Source organism: Palaemon carinicauda, chromosome 27 (genome assembly GCF_036898095.1).
Source record: "Palaemon carinicauda isolate YSFRI2023 chromosome 27, ASM3689809v2, whole genome shotgun sequence".
NCBI lineage: Eukaryota > Metazoa > Arthropoda > Malacostraca > Decapoda > Palaemonidae > Palaemon > Palaemon carinicauda.
In genome coordinates, this window is record NC_090751.1 from 27125191 (window position 1) to 27151509 (window position 26319).

The 26319-nt window shown below is 42.1% G+C and overlaps 1 protein-coding gene across 2 annotated transcripts in view; it reads left to right on the forward strand.

The window, feature by feature from the left end:
* Positions 1–25741, forward strand: part of LOC137620627 (uncharacterized) — a 59736-nt gene extending 33995 nt beyond the window's left edge. For both annotated transcript variants that reach the window (XM_068350925.1, XM_068350926.1), the window contains exons 6-8: positions 10037–10183; positions 22405–23415; positions 24814–25741. In XM_068350925.1, the coding sequence (XP_068207026.1) occupies positions 10037–10183; positions 22405–23415; positions 24814–24975 (1320 nt within the window). In that variant the 3' untranslated portion in view covers positions 24976–25741. The remainder of the gene's footprint in view (positions 1–10036; positions 10184–22404; positions 23416–24813) is intronic.
* The last annotated feature ends 578 nt before the right edge of the window (positions 25742–26319 follow it).

A 26319-nucleotide genomic window follows, 5' to 3' on the forward strand; every position in this document is an offset into this window, starting at 1 on the left:
GTGCGGCAACCTCAGCAACCCGTTAAGGAGTTGTCTGTACGACCCAGACAGTCTAGACAGATTCGGGTTGTCACTGTACTTCCTCGCTTGCCCATGATTGACAGTTTACAGACTGTGCAGCAGTATCATGATCTTGTGTCCGGCTCCGTCAGACGACTGGCTTTTAAGAGCTCCCACAAGTCGTCGCTGTCTGGAGATTTTCAAATGGACTATGGATCTGACCAAGGAACTGGGCCTCCTGGTCAATTTTGAGGAGTCTCAGCTCGTTCCATCCCAGACCATTGTCTCCTTGGGTATGGATCTTCAGAGTCGAGCTTTTCGGACTTGTCCGTCGGCCCCAAGGATCTTCCAAGCCCTAGAATGCATCCAGAGCATGCTGAGAAGGAACCGATGCTTAGTCAGGCAGTGGATGAGTCTAACAGGGACACTTTCATCGCTGGCCCTGTTCATCGAGTTAGGGAGACTCCACCTCCGCCCCCTTCAGTATCATCTAGCTGCTCACTGGATAAAGGACATGACGCTAGAGACGGTCTCAGTTCCTGTTTCCGAAGAGATGAGGTCTACTCTAACGTGGTGGAAGAACAGCATTCTTCTCAAGGAAGGTCTACCTTTGGCTGTTCAGACCCCCGACCACCGTCTCTTCTCGGACGCATCGGACACGGGCTGGGGTGCGACACTGGACGGACAGGAATGCTCGGGAACATGGAATCAGGAGCAAAGGACACTTCACATCTATTGCAAGGAGTTGTTGGCAGTTCATCTGGCCTTGATAAACTTCAAGTCCCTCCAGCTAAACAAGGTGGTGGAGGTGAACTCCGACAACACCACAGCCTTGGCTTACATCTCCAAGCAGGGAGGGACTCATTCGAGGAAGTTGTTCGAGATCGCAAGGGACCTCCTCATTTGGTCAAAAGATCGAAAGCTCACGCTGGTAACGAGGCTCATTCAGGGCGATATGAATGTCATGGCAGATCGCCTCAGCCGGAAGGGTCAGGTCTTCCCCACAGAGTGGACCCTTCACAAGAATGTTTGCAGCAGACTTTGGGCCCTGTGGGGTCAGCCAACCATAGATCTATTCGCTACCTCGATGACCAAGAGGCTCCTCTTGTATTGTTCTCCGATTCCAGACCCAGCAGCAGTTCGCGTGGATGCCTTTCTGCTGGATTGGTCCCATCTCGACCTGTATGCATTCCCGCCGTTCAAGATTGTCAACAGGGTACTTCAGAAGTTCGCCTCTCACAAAGGGACACGGCTGACGTTGGTTGCTCCCCTCTGGCCCGCGAGAGAATGGTTCACCGAGGTACTGCAATGGCTGGTCGACGTTCCCAAGACTCTTCCTCTAAGAGTGGACCTTCTGCGTCAACCTCACGTAAAGAAGGTACACCCAAACCTCCACGCTCTTCGTCTGACTGCCTTCAGACTATCGAAAGACTCTCAAGAACTAGAGGCTTTTCGAAGGAGGCAGCCAGAGCGATTGCCAGAGCAAGGACGACATCCACTCTCAGAGTCTATCAGTCTAAATAGGAAGTCTTCCGAAGCTGGTGCAAGGCGAATGCAGTTTCCTCAACCAGTACCACTGTAACCCAGATTGCTGACTTCCTGTTACATCTGAGGAACGTAAGATCCCTATCAGCTCCTACGATCAAGGGTTACAGAAGTATGTTGGCAGCGGTTTTCCGCCACAGAGGCTTGGATCTTTCCTCCAACAAAGATCTACAGGACCTCCTTAGGTCTTTTGAGACCTCAAAGGAACGTCGGTTGTCCACTCCAGGCTGGAATCTAGACGTGGTCCTAAGGTTCCTAATGTCATCAGGATTTGAACCGCTCCAATCAGCCTCTTTTAAGGACCTCACATTAAAAACTCTTTTCCTCGTGTGCTTAGCAACAGGTAAAAGAGTAAGTGAGATCCACGCCTTCAGCAGGAACATAGGTTTCACATCTGAAACGGCTACATTTTCCTTGCAGCTCGGTTTTTTGGCTAAAAACGAGCTTCCTTCCCGTCCTTGGCCTAAGTCGTTCGAGATCCCAAGCCTGTCCAACATGGTGGGGAACGAACTGGAGAGAGTACTTTGCCCAGTTAGAGCTCTTAAGTACTATCTAAGAAGGTCAAAACCATTACGAGGACAATCAGAAGCCTTATGGTGTGCTATCAAGAAGCCTTCTCTACCAATGTCTAAGAACTCAGTTTCTTACTACATCAGGCTTCTGATTAGAGAAGCAAATTCTCATCTGAAGGAAGAAGACCTTGCTTTGCTGAAGGTAAGGACACATGAAGTGAGAGCTGTGGCTACTTCAGTGGCCTTCAAACAGAACCGTTCTCTGCAGAGTGTTATGGATGCAACCTATTGGAGAAGCAAGTCAGTGTTCGCATCATTCTATCTCAAAGATGTCCAGTCTCTTTACGAGTACTGCTACACCCTGGGACCATTCGTAGCAACGAATGCAGTAGTAGGCGAGGGCTCAGCCACTACATTCCCATAATCCCATAACTTTTTAACCTTTCTCTTGAATACTTTTTATGGGTTGTACGGTCGGCTAAGAAGCCTTCCACATCCTTGTTGATTTGGCGGGTGGTCAATTCTTTATTGAGAAGCGCCGAGGTTAAAGGTTGTGATGAGGTCCTTTAGTATGGGTTGCAGCCCTGTATACTTTAGCACCTTTGAGTTGATTCAGCCTCCCAAGAGGAACGCTGCGCTCAGTAAGGAAGACGATCTTATTAAAGGCAGAGTAACGGTTCAAGTCGACTTCCTTACCAGGTACTTATTATTTCATTGTTATTGTGGATAACTGATTATATGAAATACGGGATACTTAGCTATCCTTTAGTCTTGTACACTGGTTTTTCACCCACCCCCCTGGGTGTGAATCAGCTACATGATTATCGGGTAAGTTTAATATTGAAAAATGTTATTTTTATTAATAAAATAAATTTTTGAATATACTTACCCGATAATCATGATTTAATCGACCCTCCCTTCCTCCCCATAGAGAACCAGTGGACCGAGGAATAATTGAGGAGGTGTCAACAAGAAGTACTTGAGTACCTGGCCACAGGTGGCGCTGGTAAATACACCCCCTTCTAGTATTGTGATAGCTGGCGTATCCCTCCATAGAATTCTGTCGGGCAACGGAGTTGACAGCTACATGATTATCGGGTAAGTATATTCAAAAATTTATTTTATTAATAAAAATAACATTTTTCTCTCTGTCGAGCTATCGACAAGACGTACTTACTCGCTGTTGCTAAACTGGAGTTTTTTCACAACTAATTGGTGAAGTACTTATTCTAGTTTTGAGCTTTCGCTATGCAGGTGTTTTATCTTCATCTTAAATCTTGAACTCGTTTTGGATAGATTTAATTATGGTGACAAAGAGAGTATGGACTTTCTTTCACTTTTAAATGGCCGACCCTTCCCTTAGACGGAAGTGTGTTTAGGCTTTTAGTAATTATATCACGTTATAGATTTTCCTCTATATATTTTATATCTCTCCGCCTTTATTAGGCCTCTTCGATTAACTTTCCATTTATTATAAACATATAAAAATAATTTTAATGTTTTGTTTATATAGACCTTTCCTGAGAGTAGGCGGTCCTAACTTGGAAACCGAAGTTAATCAACGTTGAGCCCTTTATATCGTAATTAGCTTTTAAAGAGCTAAGGATTTAAAACTTTTTAAATGTAATATTTTATGAAAGAATTTCTTTGATAGTCTTCGTACTGTTTTCAAAGATGAACTAACGTTTAGTTTATTTATGCTTCGCAGTTGTTGACGTTCAGGACGTTCAACATGCGCTCTATCGTTACGATAGAGAGAGAGTGTATCACGGTTTCACTTTGCAGTAAGAGTAAATCGATTCTGACGTTTTGTTCATTCTTTCTTAGCTTAAATGTTTTAAATTCTATTTTAAAGGAACTTTTTATTTGAAAAACCTTTCAGTTTTTTCCTTTAGTCAAATAACATGTTTTTTTGACGAAATATAATTGGGCTCTTCTCTTAGGTGCGAAATCAAGAGAGAAAGAGAGAGAGAGATAGAGACGGAGGGAGAGAGAGGAGAGAAAACGTTCCGTTCAAGCGGGTAACGTTGTTCTCGAGTTACTCTCGTCCCTAGTCGCTGTACGGGGAGGAAAGATAAAACGTTTTAGTTTTTTATTCTCGTCCCCAGGCTATGTGCGGTGAGAGATTGAAAACGTAGTTATATGAACTAGTGTTTAGTCTCTTTCCCAGCCACTGATTTTTATTTTATCTTAAAATATGTTTTCTGTTTTTTGCTGGTATTAATGAGCTTGCATTATACGACTGATTTCGCAATTACTACCTTTTAATGAAGGGTAGAATTGCGTGTTTCAGGTAGAAATCAGTAAAAGTTTCGATTTCAGTGAAATAAGTGCAAAACAGAAAATCGAAGTGATAAAGTGATATGCGCAAAGTGTTACAGTGTTGCGTCCGAGGGTTCGTCTGTTCGTGCCTGTCGTTCACCTAGTCCGGGACCTCTTACATGCTCCCAAGCCCAGGGGAGAAGTAATGTCAAACGACTTATGGGTTCGAGAGGCCTTGACCAACGAACAGACGTTTTCCCTCTATGGTATCGGGTGTATCTTACCAAGATCTCCCCTACCATAAGACGAGAGAGACGTTGTTTCTCTTCGTCATCCGAAGGCTTTTCGCATAAGAAACCTGTCACAAGGTTTCGAAGCCCTTAAGCGAAAGTCAGTCCTTTCAGGACAGGTCCAGCGTCCTGGTTACAACCATTAGGACAGCTCTGACCCTATGCAGTCATCGGGTAACTGCTCGCCGCCTAACAAAAACGTAACACAGACTCCGAGAGTCTTTTTTTGTAGGCAAAGTGTTGCGGTCACAGACGTTACCCTCGTCTCTTACCACAACCATTTCCGTTGATCCTTAATGGGTTGTATGGCAAGACATGCAGTATATGCTTGCCTCCCTTATGGAAGACTATTCTGCCGATTAGTCCGTTGAGTCTAGCCGTTTATCTCATCGATATCCTGGCTTTCAGCCAACCTAACGTTCCTTTGTGCTTACTGTTGACGTTGGCGTAGCTTAGTCACGTCAGTCAGGTTGTTTAGAACCACACTCGATGCGGTCTCGTGTGGTTTTTCAGCCGCATTTGGACGTTAGGCCACTTGCTGATGCTCCTGTTGACGTTCAAGACGTTCACTAACAATCGAAGTTGACTTGTTTTGACGCTGTGCGTCAACCTCCGCATTCTAGAGTTGTTTTGACTGCTCAGTCTAGGCAGTCAAAGCAGTCTCGAGTGGACGCTGTGCGTCCTCACGCACCTGTTGTGGTTGACAGTTCAGTTGTTGACAGTTCACAGACTGTCAAGCAGTTACATGACGTTGCGTTCTGGTCCGCTACTAATGCACCAGTGAGTGTGGACTCTGCTTGTAAAGCATTGCCACCACGGTAGGTCTCTCCCTTGCTTGAGACTCAGCTTTTATCGGACAAGGTTCCTGTAGATGAGGAAGTTGCTGTTCCCCCTCCTACTGATATTCCCTTGAGGACTCTGTCAGATGGAGAGGAGCCTAAAGCTGCTTAGCCTTCTATGGACTTTAATTAAATCATGATGATTTTTTTTAAGGATCTTTGTCCGGATCTTTTTGTAACTGCTGCTCCTCGTTCGCCTAAACGTCAGAGCTTACACTAGGCCTAGCTACTTTGAAGCCGTTGTTTTTAAGCTAGTGCTCTCTCGCTCTCCTAGAGAGCTTTACGTTGGCTAGGCGACTGGTTTTTCACCAGGAGGAGTTTGGGGGATACAGCCTTTGCTTTCCCTTCTTTTAAACTGGTTTATAGAGCGAGAGTCTGATATGACACGAGAGAAGTTCTCGGCTTGGGAGTTCATGCCTCTGCCCAGATAGACTTCTCAATTCTCGTAGACTCTCCCTGGCGCCTGGCCAGGAGACGCTCCAAGTTGTTTACAGGTCAACTTCACAGCTGTTTTCGAGCCTTTGAAGTTTTGCTGTACAATTATGTCACGCATAACAAGGCTTTCAGGGATGGTAAACGGTACCGCCTCAGTTGCTAACCCCGTCTGTTGCCACACCTGCTCCCGTAGACCCTAAATGGGCTTTGCTGCAAGACATGCAGTCCAAGCTTGCGTCCTTGATAGAGGACTTTAATGCGGAGAAGGTTGCTACCGAACCTTCTGGCCAACAACCTTCCAACCGGTTGGTTGTGCGCCCTGTTGACGCTGAGGTAACCTACTCGCGTCTGCCAGTTGAGGTGGTTCCTCCACCGATGCGACCCAGTGTGGGTTGCCAGCCGCACGTTGACGTTAAGCGACGCTCGGAGGTGATTGTTGACGTTCAGGACGTTCAACAACCAGCAGAGGTGACTTGTTTTGACGCAGTGCGTCAACCTCAGCAACCCGGTAGGGTGTTGACTGCACAACCGAGACGGTCTAGACAGTCTCGGGTTGACGCTGTGCTTCCTCGCGCACCCATGGTTGTTGACAGTTCACAGACTGTGCAGCAGTTCCATGATATTGCGTCCGGCTCCGTCACGCATCCACCAGTGCGACCGGACTCAGCGAGCCAGACGTTGCCCACTCCGTTGCCGTTTCCTCATCAGTTTTCGGATGAGGAACCCTCTGATGAGGACGTTGCTGAACAACAAGACGATCAGCCCCCAGAATAGATCAAGCCCTGCTATCCATCCAGAAGATGCTGAAGAAGGAACGCTGCTCAGTCAGGCTGTGGATGAGTCTGGTAGGGACGCTGTCATCCGTGGAACAATTTGTGTCACTAGGAAGACTACACCTCCGTCCTCTTCAATACCATCTAGCTTTTCACTGGAAAAAGGACAAGACGCTAGAAGCGGTCTCGATCCCGGTTTCCGAAAAGATAAAGTCTTGTCTGACTTGGTGGAAGGACAATATCAACCTAAGAGAGGGTCTTCCCCTGGCTGTTCAGACTCCCAACCACGATCTCTTCTCGGACGCATCGGACGTGGGATGGGGCGCGACACTAGACGGTCGGGAATGCTCAGGACTGTGGAACGCGAGTCAGAGGAGCATGCATATCAACTGCAAGGAGCTGTTGGCAGTACATCTGGCCTTGAAAAGCTTCAAGTCTCTCCTTCGAGGCAAAGTGGTGGATGTTAACTCGGACATCACCACGGCCTTGGCGTACATCTCCAAACAAGGAGGTACCCACTCACTGACATTGTACGAGATCACAAGGGACCTGCTCATCTGGTCAAAAGGTCAAGACATCTCCCTAGTAACGAGGTTCATCCAAGGCGACTTGAACGTCATAGCAGATTGTCTCAGTCGGAAAGGGCAAGTAATTCCAACCGAATGGACCCTCCACAAGGATGTGTGCAAGAGATTTTGGGCCACTTGGGGTAAAACCATCCATAGATCTCTTTGCAACCTCGCTGACCAAGAGGCTTCCAATCTATTGCTCTCCAGTCCCGGACCCAGCAGCAATACATATAGATGCTTTCCTCCTAGATTGGTCACATCTGGATCTCTACGCATTCCCACCGTTCAAGATTGTCAACAAGGTACTGCAGAAGTTCGCCTCTCACGAAGGGACAAGGTTGACGTTAGTTGCTTCCCTCTGGCCCGCGAGAGAATGGTTCACCGAGATACTTCGATGGTTAGTAGACGTTTCCAGTAGTCTTCCTCTAAGGGTAGACCTTCTACGTCAGCCACACGTAAAGAAGGTACTCCAAAGCCTCCACGCTCTTCGTCTGACTGCCTTCAGACTATCGAAAGACTCTCGAGAGCTAGAGGCTTTTCGAAGGAAGCAGCCAGTGCGATTGCTAGAGCAAGGAGAGCTTCTTCCATTAGAGTCTACCAATCGAAGTGGGAAGTCTTCCGAGACTGGTGCAAGTCAGTTTCTGTATCCTCGACCAGTACCTCTGTAGCTCAAATAGCTGTTTTTCTCTTATACCTGAGAAAAGGACGATCCCTTTCAGCTCCCACTATCAAGGGCTACAGAAGCATGTTGGCATCGGTCTTCCGGCATAGAGGCTTAGATCTTTCCAAACATAAAGATCTGCAAGACCTCCTTAAGTCTTTTGAGACCACTAAGGAGCGTCGTTTGGCTACCCCTGGATGGAATTTAGACGTGGTACTAAGATTCTTCATATCAGACAGGTTGGAGCCGTTACAATCAGCCTCCCTGAAAGATCTCACTCTTAAGACTCTTTTCCTGGTATGCTTAGCCTCGGGTAAAAGAGTCAGTGAGATTCATGCCTTCAGCAAGAACATAGGATTTTCGTCAGAAAAAGCCACTTGTTCGCTACAACTTGGTTTTCTAGCCAAAAATGAGCTGCCTTCTCGGCCTTGGCCTAAATCTTTCGATATCCCCAGCTTATCGGAGATCGTAGGCAATGAACTAGAAAGAGTCTTATGCCCTGTTAGAGCTCTTAAGTTCTATTTAAAGCGTACTAAACCTTTACAAGGCCAATCTGAAGCTTTATGGTGTTCAGTTAAGAAACCATCCTTGCCTTTGTCAAAGAATGCTTGGTCAGACTTTATCAGATTGTTAATACGAGAAGCTCATTCACATCTGAGTGAGGAAGACCGAACTTTGCTTAAGGTGAAGACGCACGAAGTTAGAGCTGTAACAACTTCCGTGGCCTTTAAGCAAAATATATCTCTGCAAAGTATAATGGACGCAACCTATTGGAAAAGCAAGTCAGTGTTCGCGTCATTTTACTTGAAAGATGTCCAGTCTCTTTACAAGAACTGCTACACACTGGGACCATTCGTAGCAGCGAGTGCAGTAGTGGGTGAGGGCTCAACCACTACAATTCCCTAATTCCATACCCTTTTAATCTTTCTCTTGAAATGTTTTCATTGTTGTTTTTTGGGTTGTCCGGAAGGCTAAGAAGCCTTTCGCATCCTGGTTGATTTGGCGGGTGGTCAAAGTCATTTCTTGAGAGCGCCTAGATTAGGGGTTTTGATGAGGTCCTGTTGTATGGGTTGCAACCCTTGATACTTCAGATCCTAGGGGTCGATCAGCATCCTAAGAGGACCGCTAGGCTCCGTAAGGAAGACGTACTTAAAAGGCAGAGAAATTGTTCAAGTCGACTTCCTTACCAGGTACCTATTTATTTTGTTTTTGTTATTTTGATAACTTCTAAAATGAAATAAAAACTCTTAGCTCATAAAAGTGTAAACATATATTGCTGGTCTCTACCCACCCCCCTGGGTGTGAATCAGCTATATAATCACCGGCTAAGTTAAATATTGAAAAATGTTATTTTGATAATAAAATAAATTTTTGAATATACTTACCCGGTGATTATAAATTAAAGGACCCTCCCTTCCTCCCCAATAGAGACGCAGTGGGACGAGGAGAAAATTGAGTCTTTGTTTACATTGAGTACTGGGTATCTGGACGACAGATGGCGCTGTTGGGCACACCCGCAACCTGTGTAGCGATCGCTGGCGAGTTTTTACCGTAGAGTTGTCTGTCGGGCAACAGAGTTGCAGCTATATGATCACCGGGTAAGTATATTCAAAAATTTATTTTATTATCAAAATAACATGTTTTGACATATATTGTTTACATGAACATCAACCGAAAGTTTCAGATTGAAGTAACTTTTATTTACAATGTTACCTTAAAAGATGAGATTTTATCAAGAGACTGCTTTGGAAATATAAGAAAGTGCATTGTTTATTACTTTTTACTAACTTCCCACCAAGTTAGACCAGAAATATTTAAAGTATTACCAAATGATCTAGTATGCGATCTTATAAGGAATCACCTGAATTTTATAATAATCCGGTTATCTAAATTGATGATGTTAACTATGCTTTCAATTACACTGTTTAATCCCGACAAGTTATGTGAGGAGATAATGCTAAAAAAGATAAGTTAATGACATAAATTATTGTAACTAGTTTGTTTTGAGTCAAATAAAGTTAAATGTTTGTTTAAAATGTAGATGCTGGAAACAAAATTTCATGTCCTTTAAGCCTGAATATAAAATGTCTTCATCATTAGTAATTGGTTGAGTTTATTATAATAATTTTTCTTTCTTTTAATCCCACTAGAGCCCAGAATTATTTTCAGGAATCCCATATAGTTATAAAAGTGACATTTGGGCTCTTGGATGTTGTCTCTATGAACTGGCAACCTTGAAACATGCATTTATTGCTCGTGATCTTTCGGCACTTATCTGTCGAATCTCTAGGGGAAAGGTATGTAATTGCATATTGCTAAAGTACAGTACTTTCATAGAAGTTATTGTTTAAGCTTATTATTATTTTTGTTGTGATGTTTCACTCATTTATTATAATCTGATGTCTCACTGTATCTTAAAAGTTTATTTGTTAATATTGTTGTTCGTTTAGGTTTAAAGAGTGTTGTAATATGTTAAGCTCTGATATAAGTAATTTATTTTTAAAAACTTCTCATGATGTTCATATTGCTTTGTCTCCAGAGCTGAGTCAGGGTCGACATTACCCCAAAACCTAAAAGTTTCCTGTTTTCTTCCCTTCAAACCCACTGAGGTGACATGTGGTTTTAATCTCAAACTTACAAGGAGTTTCTTAAAAAGATTTTGGAAACTAGATTTTCTATTTTTTACAAGTATTCACCTAAAGTAGTATTTTCCCCTGGGTCAGTTTCTCGAGATGAGTAGCCAAAAACTCAAGTAGAAAATTTAGCTAGGTGCTTATAAGGAGCTATTATCAGCTGTTTGATAGTGGTTGTTTGGAGTCTCTCCCTTGAATATTTTAGTGTTTTCATTGTGTTTTGTAATTTATTTATTTAAAGTACAGTGATACCTCGGTACTCGACCATAATCCGTTCGAGATCCGTGTTCGACCTCCGATTTGTTCGAGTACCGAATTTTTTTTCCCCATAAGAAATAATGGTATATATTCTATTCCGTTCCCAGGCACTCGAACAGGCCCAAAATATTAATAAAACGTGTACCTAAACAACAATAATTATCTAAATGTGTATGAAATTGGTCAGAAAATCCTATAAAACAATTTTAAACCATTTACTGTACTAAAATAAAACAATTTTAAACCATTTTCTGTACTGTAGTGAACATACCTTTGAGCAGCGGTTCGATGGCATACAGGGATGGATGTGGAGAGGATGGAAGGGGGAGGTTACTGCTTGGAAGGAGAGTCCCCTTCCATGATGTGGCGGGGTAGTTCTCCTTCAGGAGTTGTTTCTCTCTCCAATGAAAGGGTGGGCAGATCTATTTCAGGGGTTTCTTCTCTTCTTTGTCTCTTCTTTGGAGGAGAAACAGGCTTTGATGTAGCAGCTTTCTTTTCTTTTGTGAAAAACTGGTCTATTGTTAATTGTTTCTTCCTCCTCTGCAGTATTCTTCGAAAATGATACATGACACTATCATTAAACATATGCACTGCCCGGTTTGCTACTGCAATTTCTGGGTGGTATTTTTCAGCAAAAGCCTGCACATCTGCCCACTTGGAACAAATTTCATTGATGAGAGAACTTGGAACATCCTCCCTTACCTCATCCTCTTCTGAAGATTCCTGCTCCACAATCAGATCCTGCTGCTGTTGTTGTTGCAGGTGCAACAATTCCTCCACAGTCAACTCGGTAGAATGGCTTTCTACAAGCTCATCAATATCATCCTTGTCGACCTCAAGCCCCAAACTCCTGCCCATGACAACAATTTCCTCAACGACATCAGTGTCATCAGAAATTACAGGGGTAGCAGTGCTTGGACCCGCCTCTGGTTGGAAACCTTCAAACTCCCTCTCTGTGACACATGATGGCCACAGCTTACGCCAGGCAGAGTTCAATGTCCTATAGGTCACACCTCGCCAAGCTTGGTCAATCATGTTAACAGAGTTGAGGATGCTGAAGTGTTCCTTCCAGAATTCCTTTAGGGTCAACTTCGTGTCACTGGTCACTTCAAAACACTTTCTGAAAAGGGCCTTGGTATAGAGTTTTTTGAAGTTTGAAATGACCTGTTGGTCCATGGGCTGGAGTATGGGAGTAGTATTGGGGGGCAAGAATTTGATTTTGATAAAGCTGTATTCTTCTTTCAAGTCATCCTCGAGACCTGGAGGATGTGCAGGAGCATTGTCCATAACCAGAAGACATTTCATTGGCAAGCTCTTTTCAATGAGGTAAGCCTTAACCTGGGGGGCAAACACTTCGTTTATCCACTCAGTAAAGAATTGTCTTGTGACCCAAGATTTAGTGTTCGAGCGCCACATAACTGGTAGTGCACTTTTACAAATATTATTTCGTTTGAACACCCGGGGGTTGTCCGAGTGGTACACTAACAAGGGTTTGATCTTGCAATCGCCACTTGCATTTGCACACAGCAACAATGTTAGCCTATCTTTCATTGGCTTGTGACCTGGCATCTTCGTCTCGTCCTTGGTAATGTACGTATTGGCTGGCATTTTCTTCCAAAATAACCCAGTCTCATCACAATTAAAGACTTGTTGTGCGATCAAATTTTGTTCATTTATGTACCGATCGAATTCCCCCACGTATTTATCGGCTGCAATTTGATCCGAACTAGCTGCCTCCCCATGCCTAGTAACACGATGAATACCTGTTCTATTACGAAACTTTTCAAACCAACCCCTGCTCGCTTTAAATGTAAATGAATCACTTTCACTGGTACTCGGACTTTTCTTCACTAATTCTTCATAGATATGCAACGCTTTTTCACAAATGAACGCTTCACTAACACTTTCCCCGGCCAACTGTTTTTCTTTAATAAATATTAAAAGCAACTTTTCCATCTCCTCAATCACTTGTGGCCTTTGCTTAGTTACCGCCGTAACTCCCGTTGCAACATTCGCCTTCTTAATCATTTCTTTATGCTTTAAAAACGTAGAAATGGTCGACTTCGCCATTCCGTATTCTACCGCTAAATCGGACACTCGTACACCATTCTCATATTTCGCTATAATTTCCTTCTTCAACTCGATCGTTGTTCGCACTGTTTTCCTCTTCTCCTTCCCCTTAACACTCATTACTTTCTTGGGACTCATTATGAAAGCTAAAAAAGCAATTAAAAGCACTGAAAATCACTAAATCACAACGAATGCTGATCGCGCGTTGTCTGAGTGACGCTCTCGAGAGAACTGATGCTTCCCGAACAAGCGAGAGTGGCCGAGATGGCGCGATCATCACAAAGCCCATGCGGTCGTCACGTGTTCGGCTGGTCGAGTACCGAATTTTTGGTCGAGCACCGCAGCAAAAATTTCTCGAAAATTTTGGTCGAACTCCGAATTGTTCGAGTATAGAGTCGTTCGACTACCGAGGTATCACTGTATTAGTTAGGATGTTTTCTTCTGTGATTGATAGGTATGTCGGTAAGAGTATTTCACTCATTTGGGAAAGTGTTTGTTTGTTTTGTTTTGAGGACGGCCTTCCTTAGATCAAACTTGTTAATAGTCGGCATGCTCACAACAGCAGTCTCTTTAGCCTCCGCAGGGGAGCAATGACCACTCGGGGTCCCCAGCACACCAGCCAAACCTTAAAAAGATGCTGATGTTAATCCGTTCTCTCCTGATCCATGCGGCATACTCCAGGGAACCCATCTAAGGGCGTATGCACAGTGACGGCAGCAGCAGCAGCAATCTTTGCTATTGTCTTCTTGGGCAACGCCCAAGAAGACAATAGCAAAGATTGTCTTCTTGGGCGTTGCCCAGTCAGTACCCGACGAAAGCCTAGAGCACTTCTTCCCCTTCAGAGCTTACACCTCCCACTGCACCAGAGACCACAATTGATACTTGGTACAAGGGGATGCCTGCGTACAGACATGCCCCTGACAAGAAACAGAGAGAGAGTGTGGGGCTATATAGGTTTTCACCATGAAGTGGTTGCCGTGTTTGCCCTTCCCCTGACAAGCATGGATTTCCTGTTTTCATTTCATCATCAACAACAAAGCAGAAGAAGAAGAATCAATAGCTTGAAGAGTGCCAATCACACAGTTGTGGACAACACACCGCTCGAAGCAAAATTTAGTAGAGAACCGACAGTGAGGGCGCTTTAAACAGCTCTTTCACTGGTCAGATAACCGCAGGTTATCGGTTTTCAATGACCAATTCTAGTTCGGGCCTTAGTAATTGTCCTAATTAAAAGACTCAGGTTTATATGGCTAAGAAAAATACAAATTGCTTTTTAAATTTGTTATATTACAGTAACAGTTGGATGCTGAAGATCCTAGAAAATTAAATGAACTTGGATTCATCTTGTGATTAATGATCATTTTCCAAATGTGATTTGTTTTATATAGTGTGCTGAGGAAATGCTATTAACTGTACTTGAATGAATTGGAAGAGATATTCTTCCTCCTCTGTGTGTACCAAGAAGAACGAACATCTTTGGAGTTTAGTGAAATTAATACAAGTTTGGATTATAGTTTTACTGAACAGCATTAAAATGCTGGTGGCCATCATATTGGCCTCAAAGAGAATGGTCTTTGTGGTCAAAGTGACTGAGGAGGTTGTTATGCAACCCTTCTTCTCAAACAACTTTTGAGAGGAGTGTATACCAAGTTTAAGGTTGTACAGAGTATCCTCAAAAGCTAAGGTTTTTTTTTCAGGTCCTCTGGTTTATCTATTTTAGGTTTGAAAGACAGTCCATAGATAATCTTATTAAGTCAGTGGAATGGTAATTTTGATTGGTGCAAGTAAGCAATGGGCCAGTAACTGGAACTAGTTTAGGTAATACTTTGGTAAATTTGTTCATACTTTATTGTTTTTTAGGAATAGAACTTATCCACTTAAGATAATTTTATCTTCTTTGCAAGCATTTACAGAGTTTTCTTCAGCAGTACATGTACTAATTGGACTGGCAAATATTTTTATGATGCTTAGCTATACGAGAATAAACTCTTTTTTTCAATATTAAACTTAGCCGGTGATTATATAAGCTGCAGCTCTGCTGCTCGACAGAAAACTCTACGTTCAAAATCCGCCAGCGATCGCTAAGCAGGTAGGGGGTGTACATCAACAGCGCCATCTGTCGTGCAGATACTCAGTACTCAATGTAAACACAGAACTCAATTTTCTCTCTGTCGGGCTACCGGCAAGACCTACTAATTCGCTGTTGCTAACTGGATTTGTTTTCACAACTATTTGGTGAAGTACACTATTCTAGTTTTGAGCTTTCGCTATGCAGGTGTTTTATCTTCATCTCAAAACTTGAACTCGTTTTGGATAGATTTAATTATGGTGACAAAGAGAGTATGGACTTTTTTTCACTTTTAAATGGCCGACCCTTCCCTTAGACGGAAGTGTGTTTAGGTTTTTAGTAATTATCTTATCACGTTATATTATACCTCTCCGCCTTTATTAGGCCTCTTCGATTAACTTTCCATTCATTATAAACATATAAAAATAAATTTTAATGTTCTGTTTATATGCGACCTTTCCTGATAGTAGGCGGTCCTAACTTGGAACCGAAGTTAATCAACGTTGAGCCCTTTATATCGTAATTAGCTTATAAAGAATTTAAAACTTTTTAATTGTAATATTTTATGAAAGAATTTCTTTGATAGTCTTCGTACTGTTTTCAAAGATGAACTAACGTTTAGTTTTTATGCTACGCAGTTGTTGACGTTCAGGACGTTCAACTTGCGCTCTATCGTTACGATAGAGAGAGAGTGTATCACGGTTTCACTTTGCAGTAAGAGTAAATCGATTCTAACGTTTTGTTCATTCTTTCTTAACTTAAATGTTTTAAATTCTAATTTAAAGGAACTTTTTATTTGAAAAACCTTTCAGTTTTTTTTCCTTTAGTCAAATAACATGTTTTTTTTGACGAAATATAATTGGGCTCTTCTCTTAGGTGCGAAATCAAGAGAGAAAGAGAGAGAGAGAGAGAGATAGAGACGGAGGGAGAGAGAGGAGAGAAAACGTTCCGTTCAAGCGGGTAACGTTGTTCTCGTGTTACTCTCGTCCCTAGTCTCTGTACGGGGAGGAAGGATAAAACGTTTCTAGGTTTTTATTCTCGTCCCCAGGCTATGTGCGGTGAGAGATTGAAAACGTAGTTTATATGAACTAGTGTTTAGTCTCTTTCCCAGCCACTGAATTTTTTATCTTAATATATGTTTTCTGTTTTTTGCTGGTATTAATGAGATGCATTATACGACTGATTTCGCAATTACTACCTTTTTATGAAGGGTAGAATTGCGTGTTTCAGGTAGAAATCAGTAAAAGTTTCGATTTCAGTGAAATAAGTGCAAAACAGAAAATCGAAGTGATAAAGTGATATGCGCAAAGTGTTACAGTGTTGCGTCCGAGGGTTCGTCTGTTCGTGCCTGTCGTTCACCTAGTCCGGGACCTCTTGCAAGCTCCCAAGCCCAGGGGAGAAGTAATGTCGAACGACTTATGGGTTCGAGAGGCCTTGATCAACGAACAGACGTTTCCCTCCGTGGTTTCGGGCGTATCTACCCAAGATCGCCCCACCCACACAAAGACGAGAGAGCCCATTTATTCCTCGTCTGCGGAAGAGGTTTCTCATAAGAAACCATGGACCAAGGTCTAGCGGCTTATTAAGCGCAAGTCGGTCCCTTCCGCGCAAGTCCAACGGCCCAGTTGTAGCCACTGGGTCAGTTCAGACTCGCTGCAGTCTTCCGACGACTGCTCACCTCCTAAGAGAGGCAAAGCGGTACCGCATCAGGCAGTCACACCGTCTGTTGCCGCACCTGCTCTTGTAGACCCTAAGTGGTCTTTGCTGCAGACCATGCAGCCTCAGTTAACGTCATTGATGCAGGACTTTCGTGCGGAGAAGGTTGACACTGCACCAACCTCTAGCCTACAACCAACCACGGTTGTGCGTCCTGTGGACGCTGAGGTGACCTTCTGCCGCACTCCAGCTGAGAGAGTCCTGCCACCCATGCGTTCCAGTGTACCCTGCCAGCCGCATGTTGACGTTCAGCGACGCACGGAACCTTCCGTTGACGTTCGCGAGGTACAACAACAGTCTAAGTTGTTTTGTTTTGACGCGGTGCGTCAACCTCCACATTCTAGAGTTGTTTTGACTGCTCAGTCTAGACAGTCAAAGCAGTCTCGAGTGAACGCTGTATGTCCTCACGCACCTGTTGTGGTTGACAGTTCAGTTGTTGACAGTTCACAGACTGTCAAGCAGTTACATGACGTTGCGTTCTGGTCCGCTACTAATGCACCAGTGAGAGACTCAGCTTTTATCGGACAAGGTTCCTGTAGATGAGGAAGTTGCTGTTCTCCCTCCTACTGATATTCCCTTGAGGACTCTGTCAGATGGAGAGGAGCCTTAAGCTGCTTAGCCTCCTATGGACTTTAATTAAATCATGATGATTCTTTTTAAGGATCTTCGTCCGGATCTTGTAACTGCTGCTCCTCGTTCGCCTTAACGTCAGAACTTACACTAGGCCTAGCTACTTCGAAGCCGTTGTTTTTAAGCTAGTGCTCTCTCGCTCTCCTAGAGAGCGTTACGTTGGCTAGGCGACTGGTTTTTTCACCAGGAGGAGTTTGGGGGATACAGCCTTTGATTTCCCTTCTTTTAAACTGGTTTATAGAGCGAGAGTCTGATATGACACGAGAGAAGTTCTCGACTTGGGAGTTCATGCCTCTGCCCAGATAGACTTCTCAATTCTGGTAGACTCTCCCTGGCGCCTAGCCAGGAGACGCTCCAAGTTGTTTACAGGTCAACTTCTCAGCTTTTGTCGAGCCTTTGAAGTTTTGCTGTACTATTATGTCACGCATAACAAGGCTTTCAGGGATGGTAAACGGTTCCGCCTCAGTCGCTAACCCCGTCTGTTGCCACACCTGCTCCCGTAGACCCTAAATGGGCTTTGCTGCAAGACATGCAGTCCAAGCTTGCGTCCTTGATAGAGGACTTAAATGCGAAGAAGAACCTTCTGGCCGACAACCTTCCAACCGGTCGGTTCATCAGGCAGTCACACCGTCTGTTGCCGCACCTGCTCCTGTAGACCCTAAGTGGTCTTTGCTGCAAGACATGCAGTCCAAGCTTGCGTCCTTCTTGATAGAGGACTTAAATGCGGAGAAGAACCTTCTGGCCAACAACCTTCCAACCGGTCGGTTGTGCGCCCCGTTGACGCTGAGGTAACCTACTCGTGTCTGCCAGTTGAGGTGGTTCCTCCACCGATGCGACCCAGTGTGGGTTGCCAGCCGCACGTTGACGTTAAGCGACGCTCGGAGGTGGTTGTTGACGTTCAGGACGTTCAACAACCAGCAGAGGTGACTTGTTGTGACGCAGTGCGTCAACCTCAGCAACCCGGTAGGGTGTTGACTGCACAACCCAGACGGTCTAGACAGTTTCGGGTTGACGCTGTACTTCCTCGCACACCCATGGTTGTTGACAGTTCACAGACTGTGCAGCAGTTCCATGATATTGCGTCCGGCTCCGTCACGCATCCACCAGTGCGACCGGATTCAGCGAGTCAGACGTTGCCCACTCCGTTGCCGTTTCCTCATCAGTTTCGGATGAGGAACCATCTGATGAGGACGTTGCTGAACAAGACGATCAGCCCCCAGCCCTGCTATCCATCCAGAAGATGCTGAAGAAGGAACGCTGCTCAGTCAGGCTGTGGATGAGTCTGGTAGGGACGCTGTCATCCGTGGATCAATTTGTGTCACTAGGAAGACTACACCTCCGTCCTCTTCTATACCATCTAGCTTTTCACTGGAAAAAGGACAAGACGCTAGAAGCGGTCTCGATCCCGGTTTCCGAAAAGATAAAGTCTTGTCTGACTTGGTGAAAGGACTATATCAACCTAAGAGAGGGTCTTCCCCTGACTGTTCAGACTCCCAACCACGTTCTCTTCTCGGACGCATCGGATGTAGGCTGGGGTGCGACATTAGACGGTCGGGAATGCTCGGGAATATGGAACTCGAGTCAAAGGACAATGCATTTCAACTGCAAGGAGCTACTGGCAGTACGTCTGGCCTGGAAAAGCTTCAGGTCTCTCCTTCAAGGCAAAGTGGTGGAGGTGAACTCGGACAACACCACGGCTTTGGCGTACATCTCCAAGCAAGGAGGGACCTACTCTCTGACGTTGTACGAGATCGCAAGGGACCTCCTCACCTGGTCAAAAGGTCTAGACATATCACTAGTAACGAGGTTCATCCAAGGCAACTTGAATGTCATGGCAGATTGTCTCAGTCGGAAGGGACAAATAATTCCAACAGAATGGACCCTCCACAAGGATGTATGCAAGAGACTTTGGGCCACCTGGGGCCAGCCAACCATAGATCTCTTCGCAACCTTGATGACCAAGAGGCTCCCAATATTTTGCTCACCAATCCTGGACCCAGCAGCAGTTCATATAGATGCCTTTCTCCTAGATTGGTCACATCTAGATCTATATGCATTCCCTCCGTTCAAGATTGTCAACAAGGTACTGCAGAAGTTCGCCTCTCACGAAGGGACAAGGTTGATGCTAGTTGCTTCCCTCTGGCCCGCGAGAGAATGGTTCACCGAGGTACTTCGATGACTAGTAGACGTTCCCAGAACACTTCCCCTAAGGGTGGACCTTCTACGTCAGCCACACATAAAGAAGGTACACCAAGGCCTCCACGCTCTTCGTCTGACTGCCTTCAGACTATCGAAAGACTCTCGAGAGCTAGAGGCTTATCGAAGGAGGCAGCCAGAGCGATTGCTAGAGCAAGGAGAACATCCACCCTTAGAGTCTACCAATCGAAGTGGGAAATCTTCCGAAACTGGTGCAAGTCAGTATCCGTATCCTCGACCAGTACCTCTGTAACTCAAATAGCTGACTTCCTCTTATATCTGAGGAAAGAACGATCTCTTTCAGCTCCCACTATCAAGGGTTACAGAAGCATGTTGGCATCAGTCTTCCGTCACAGATGCTTAGATCTTTTCAACAATAAAGATCTACAGGACCTCCTTAAGTCTTTTGAGACCACGAAGGAGCGTCGTTTGGTTACACCTGGTTGGAATTTAGACGTGGTACTAAGATTCCTTATGTCAGACAGGTTCGAACCGCTACAATCAGCCTCCCTGAAAGATCTCACCTTAAAGACTCTTTTCCTGGTATGCTTAGCCACAGCTAAAAGAGTCAGTGAGATTCATGCCTTCAGCAAGAACATCGGATTCTCATCCGAAACGGCTACATGTTCTACAACTTGGTTTTCTAGCCAAAAACGAGCTGCCTTCTCGGCCTTGGCCAATATCGTTCGATATTCCAAACTTATCGTATGGTTGGAAATGAACTAGAAAGAGTCTTATGCCCTGTAGGAGCTCTTAAGTTCTATTTAAAACGAACTAAACCTTTACGAGGCCCGTCTGAAGCTTTATGGTGTTCAGTTAAGAAACCATCTTTGCCTATGTCAAAGAATGCTTTATCCTTTTTTATCAGACTGTTAATACGAGAAGCTCATTCCCATCTGAATGAGGAAGACCAAGCTTTGCTGAAGGTAAGGACACACGAAGTTAGAGCTGTCGCAACTTCCGTGGCCTTTAAACAAAATAGATCTCTGCAAAGTATAATCGACGCAACCTATTGGAAAAGCAAGTCAGTGTTCGCGTCTTTTTATCTTAAGAATGTCCAGTCTCTTTACGAGAACTGCTACACTCTGGGACCATTCGTAGCAACGAGTGCAGTAGTGGGTGAGGGCTCAACCACTACAATTCCCTAATTCCATAACCTTTTTAATCTCTCTTGAAATGTTTTATTATTGTTTTTGGGTTGTCCGGAAGGCTAAGAAGCCTTTCGCATCCTACTTGATTTGGCGGGTGGTCAAAGTAATTTCTTGAGAAGCGCCTAGATTAGAGGTTTTGATGAGGTCCTGTTGTATGGGTTGCAACCCTTGATACTTCAGCTCCTAGGGGTCGCTCAGCATCCTAAGAGGATCGCGAGGCTCCGTAAGGAAGACGTACTTAAAAAGGCAGAGTAATTGTTCAAGTCGTCTTCCTTACCAGGTACTTATTTATTTTATGTTTGTTATTTTGAATAACTGCTAAAATGAAATAAAAAATCCTTAGCTCATAATAATGTAAACAATTATTGCTGGTCTCTACCCACCCCCCTGGGTGTGAATCAGCTTATATAATCACCGGCTAAGTTTAATATTGAAAAATGTTATTTTTATAATAAAATAAATTTTTGAATATACTTACCCGGTGATTATATATTAAAGGACCCTCCCTTCCTCCCCAATAGAGACCCAGTGGACCGAGGAGAAAATTGAGTTCTGTGTTTACATTGAGTACTGAGTACCTGCACGACAGATGGCGCTGTTGATGTACACCCCCTACCTGCTTAGCGATCGCTGGCGGATTTTGAACGTAGAGTTTTCTGTCGAGCAGCAGAGCTGCAGCTTATATAATCACCGGGTAAGTATATTCAAAAATTTATTTTATTATAAAAATAACATTTCTGAAAGAAGTGGTCCCTATCAGCTATTAGGGTTTTTTGTCCATTCATCACACTGTACTCGAACAGGTTCTGATTTTGAACATTTGGAAAATCTTTCTGTTATAGGCCTCATGTCTAAAGCTGTCTCTTTGACATTATCATTGGCTAAATGCGTTAGTGAACTAAAACCTCTTTCTTGTAAGGTAAGAATTGTAGAACATAAGAGGATCTTATTGCTTCTGTCTGCCAAATCAACCATTGTCCAAATGCTTATCTTTCCTGGTTAAAAGATTGGTCACAGAAGCTCCAAAGATATTGTTTCAAAGTTGGTGGGAAAATATGTAAATTAGATTTCATGATATCAAGAGTGCAACAACATCACTGAAATTTTGTAGGAATCTGCCTTTGGGAAGAGTTTTGGCTGCAGATCAGAGCTTACCAAATCGTATTTGCTAAATATTCTCATAGAGAATCTTGGTCTCTTATCAACTTACGGGCATTTAGATACCATATTAGCAGCTGAGGATGTTTTAAAACAGTTAATTTTCTTTAAGTTTTATGAATTAGTCTTAAAAATATTTAGAATAACCGTAGTTATAACTGTTTAGTACTAAGGCACTACACCATTAGGTAAGTCTGGTGTATTGATGAATATTATTTTTGTACAGGTACTTTAAATTTTTGATCTCTCTCCTTCATAACCCATCTTCATCAAAGTATATGAACATCAGTGGAGGCTCATAGAAATTTAGTGAAGTTTGATGATGAAATTTGATTTGTGAATACTGTACTCACCTGATGTTCATATACAGTACATATTCCCCTTCTCTCCACTGACTAATGTGGTTAAGAACATAGGATATTAGCTTTGACTCTGAAACTGAATTAGATTTACATAAACCACCAGATGTCACCTTGGTGGGCAAGAGGTATGTCCTCTTGAAAGGGAAAAATGGGAAAATTTCAGCTTTTTGGCGGTAAGGTCAATATTGAGTCAGCTTCAAGGACAAAGCAGTATGAAAAGGTAAGTATAGAAATAACAAATTTTATTAATGAAATTAATTATTTTTGCCTTCTTAGGTTGAAGGCATTTCTCCCAAGTACACAGAAGAACTGAGAAGCTTGATTCATTCTCTGTTAAGCCGTAACCCTAACATTCGTCCAAGTGCTTCCCAGATTCTATGCAAACCTTTTATACGGGACCATATTTCAACCTTCCTAAAGGATACAATGACTCCATCTTATTTAGAGGACAAGAAAGATTGTGAACATCCTTTTAAGGAGAATATTTGTTACTTACCCCAAAATAATAGTGTTGAATGTAGACATAGCGAGGAAGAAAAATATTTAGAAAACAAGGTGCCAAATCAGTTTGTTAAAAGATGCTGTGAGATTCTGCCGACAGAATTTTCATCTTTGCACATAACAGGAGATAAAATGAAATTAGAGTGCAGGTCTCGGATAGAAGCGAAGCCTAGTGGTGTAAAGGAGTGTCACTGTAAACGTCGAGAAAAGGTTGATGTAAATGCTGCTGGTCAAATTGGATCACAGTCTCGTAGGAGACGGCGCATTAAAAAGGCACCATCTTCTGAAAATGAAGTTCATGAGAATAGAATTAACAGTTCTGAGGAATTAGATAGCTTTTATGAATCTCCAGAATTTTCGCAGTTGCCAGGAAACCATTGCATCCCTCAATCTTCTGCACGGGAAAGAAGAAGACAGAGAAGATACAAGGAAGCTGAGAATAGAGGCTGTAATGATCCACCAGATGAATCTAGTCTTGAAGAGCCTAATTCTGATATCGATGAGACTAAAGATCCTGATTCCAACAGCAATGAAAGAGAAAGTGAGAATGAACTCTCTCCAAGGAGACAATACACGGAAGGAGCTTGCACTGAAAATGTCTGTTCTGTGAAACCAGATTGCTTAGAGGACTTTGTTAGCATGCTTGATTCAACGCTGAAAGACTCTATCAGTTGTGAAAGTGATATAACAGAAGAGATAAAAAGTAATGTTACTAGTGATTATGGCATGGATCTCTCTAGCAGATTGTCGATGTTAGAAGAAACATTGAAGAAAAATATTGATGAGGTAAAGTATTTTCAGTTTCTGTATTGAATGTTGACTTCTTTTTACTTTAGATACATATACTGTACTGTATTTATTGCTGCTTTGTGTATTTTCTTTGTACAATACTCATCTAGTATTAAGAGTTAGGACAATTACAAATACTTGCAATACAGTACTGTGGCTTGTATATATTGTATATTTAATACTGCAGAGGATATTCAAAGCAAAACTCTAATTATAAGGGCAAGATAAGACTAGTTAAACAAGAGAATTATAGAGCGGTATAATAGTATAATTCATTTCAATAACCCTTACCTAGTAATGTATTCATGTAGCACTGTGTCTTAAGCTTTGCTTGAGGTTGGCAGAATAGAGAAAAAAATAGAAGTTCCTAGTCCAGTAACCTATCCCTTGAGGCTCACATTCTTCAGAAGCAGGTGATGTTTGTGAGGCCTAGTTATGATAATCACTCTTGCTTCTGTTTTCCGGGACTAGAGGCCATTTGTGTTGCTACAAAAATAAAATCCACGCTACATCGGTTTTCCAAACCTGACGTCAAGTTTCTGTTTCATAAAATAATGATTAAATGCTGTAATGTACATTACTGGGCTTCACATGGAAGCTTATTAATGTAAGTGTCTGGTTTTTATAAAGTAATAGCAGTTTATAAGCACAGAATTTTTTGTGTTCAGTATGAGTATAGGGAACATATAGTCTCTTTATATGGAGAAAATCTGACCTCTGTCAAAAATCATCTTACGTAAAGTCTCTTGGAATCAATTAACAATCTGTGCTGGAAAACATTCTTGTATGGCACCACCTATAGTATCAGTTAGTCCTTTTAAGATATTCTTGGTGCTCGCCTTCAGTACCACATACACTCAAGTTGCCTGTCCCATTTGCATATTTAGAAGGGTGAATGTAAGCAAAAAATAAAGTCAGGGTTAATAATGGTAAAAGTATATGGTAAATATTTATATGTACCATTCACTATTGCATGTGATTTGTAGTACCCGTACAACATAATATGAGCTATGGTTTAATTTTTCCTTTGTAGCTTATTTTACCATCCTTTGTTTTAACACTTTTTGTGTGATATAATCATGAAATGTAATTGGTTTCCTATATGAGGCCAATATAAAGAGCCATGGCTATTATTTTTTATGAGTTTTTTTTTTATTAATTATAAAGTTAATGTGCATCAAATTCCTATAAGGAGATTATTCCTTTTCATTTTGTGTCAAAGATCATTATGGTTTTTAAATTTTGTAAATTTTTATTTAAAGAAGTTTCATTCTATCATGTAGACATCAAATGAAATAATGGATATAAAATTCATCTATGCATTACTGATTGACTATTTTAATCTTTTACTTTGGTATTCTGTATCTGATAAATAGTGTACTTCATAATTTTTAGGAGCAAGCTGGTTTGATCTTATCCCTAATCAAATCTGGATCTTGGGAGGACTGGGAGGAGCAGCGCGAGCGGGCACGTTGCTTGCTTGGCGATGAGAAATTTGATGCTGTGTCGTCAACTCTCTGTCATGTGAAGTTATGTTTTTGTTTTACGCAAGAGTGATGCTGTTACGAAGAAAAGTGGTTGGTTGTTATGTAAGTTTTCTGTCTGTCATTGGAAATATTGTCATCTTCTCAAAGTTTTTCCCATATTGGGAAATATTTTATGAAGGTTATGCATAACAGTTTCTTAGAATCTTTCTAACGATCATCAATCAATAGATATGATAATCTTTGAGAAATTATATGATTTTCTATGGTAATATTTGATCCCACTTATATGTTTGTATTCGAGAATAAACAATAATTTCTAAAAAAAGAAAAAAACAGAAAGACTAAACGGGAACTAGATAAGCCTTAGAATTACTGAGAAATTGTAATTACACATGCTTATGAAAAAGATAATCAGGAAACTGTACTATACAGTATATATAGTATATTCATCATTGCCACCATCTTGAGAACTTTATATAATCTTTCTTGAAAATCAATAAATGTTTATTTACATATACAGTATAGAGAGATAGATAGATACACACACACACACACACACACACACACACATATATATATATATATATATATATATATATATATATATATATATATATATTAATTTATTTTAACTTAATATATTACTGTAGTGCCATTTTCTAGTACCTGTGCCTGCATGTGTAATAATATTCTGTACTTCAAGGAACAAAGATATATTTTTTTATGAAATCATATATATTATTTCATTGTGTATATATGTATATAAAGTAAACTATTGTATTTATTTTAATCACATATGTGGAAATAGAATAATTTGTCTTGAGCATTTTGTAATATGCTTTCGTTTGACTTCCCTTTGTTATGGCAAAATAGAGGTTGCTTGTTATGCAAGCAGGACAACAGAAAAATTGGTAATGTCTTTTTGGGATTACTTATTTTGCTAGTTGTAACTATCATGAGTAATTTAACAGGACCACTAACATGTTATTGTGAGGGGGAACTTTTGGTAGTCAAGGTCAAGGTGGATGTTTATAATTTCATTTTTAAATCTATCCATTGTAAGGCATGGAAAAACAAGCTCTAGATTGTACTTGGAGAGATTGGGATTCAAGATTATGTAGATCCTTTACCTTATTATGGAAGATTGTGGGGGTATTCTTCAGCATTATGTCTCCCAAGACATAGAAAATTATTGGCTAACTTTATTTTTTTTTCTGTCACTTTCATGAAAGCGGGCAAATAACAGTTGAGATACATTGCTTCATACTTTAGTATTTGAGCAATAATTGCAGGCCTTTTTTGTATCCTCAAACCTGAATGCAACTCAATATCACCTTGCTTATTATGAATATTACAGTCTAAACATTTCCCTAGTCTACAGTGAAAAGCCATCTATGAAGAAAGTAAAGAAGCT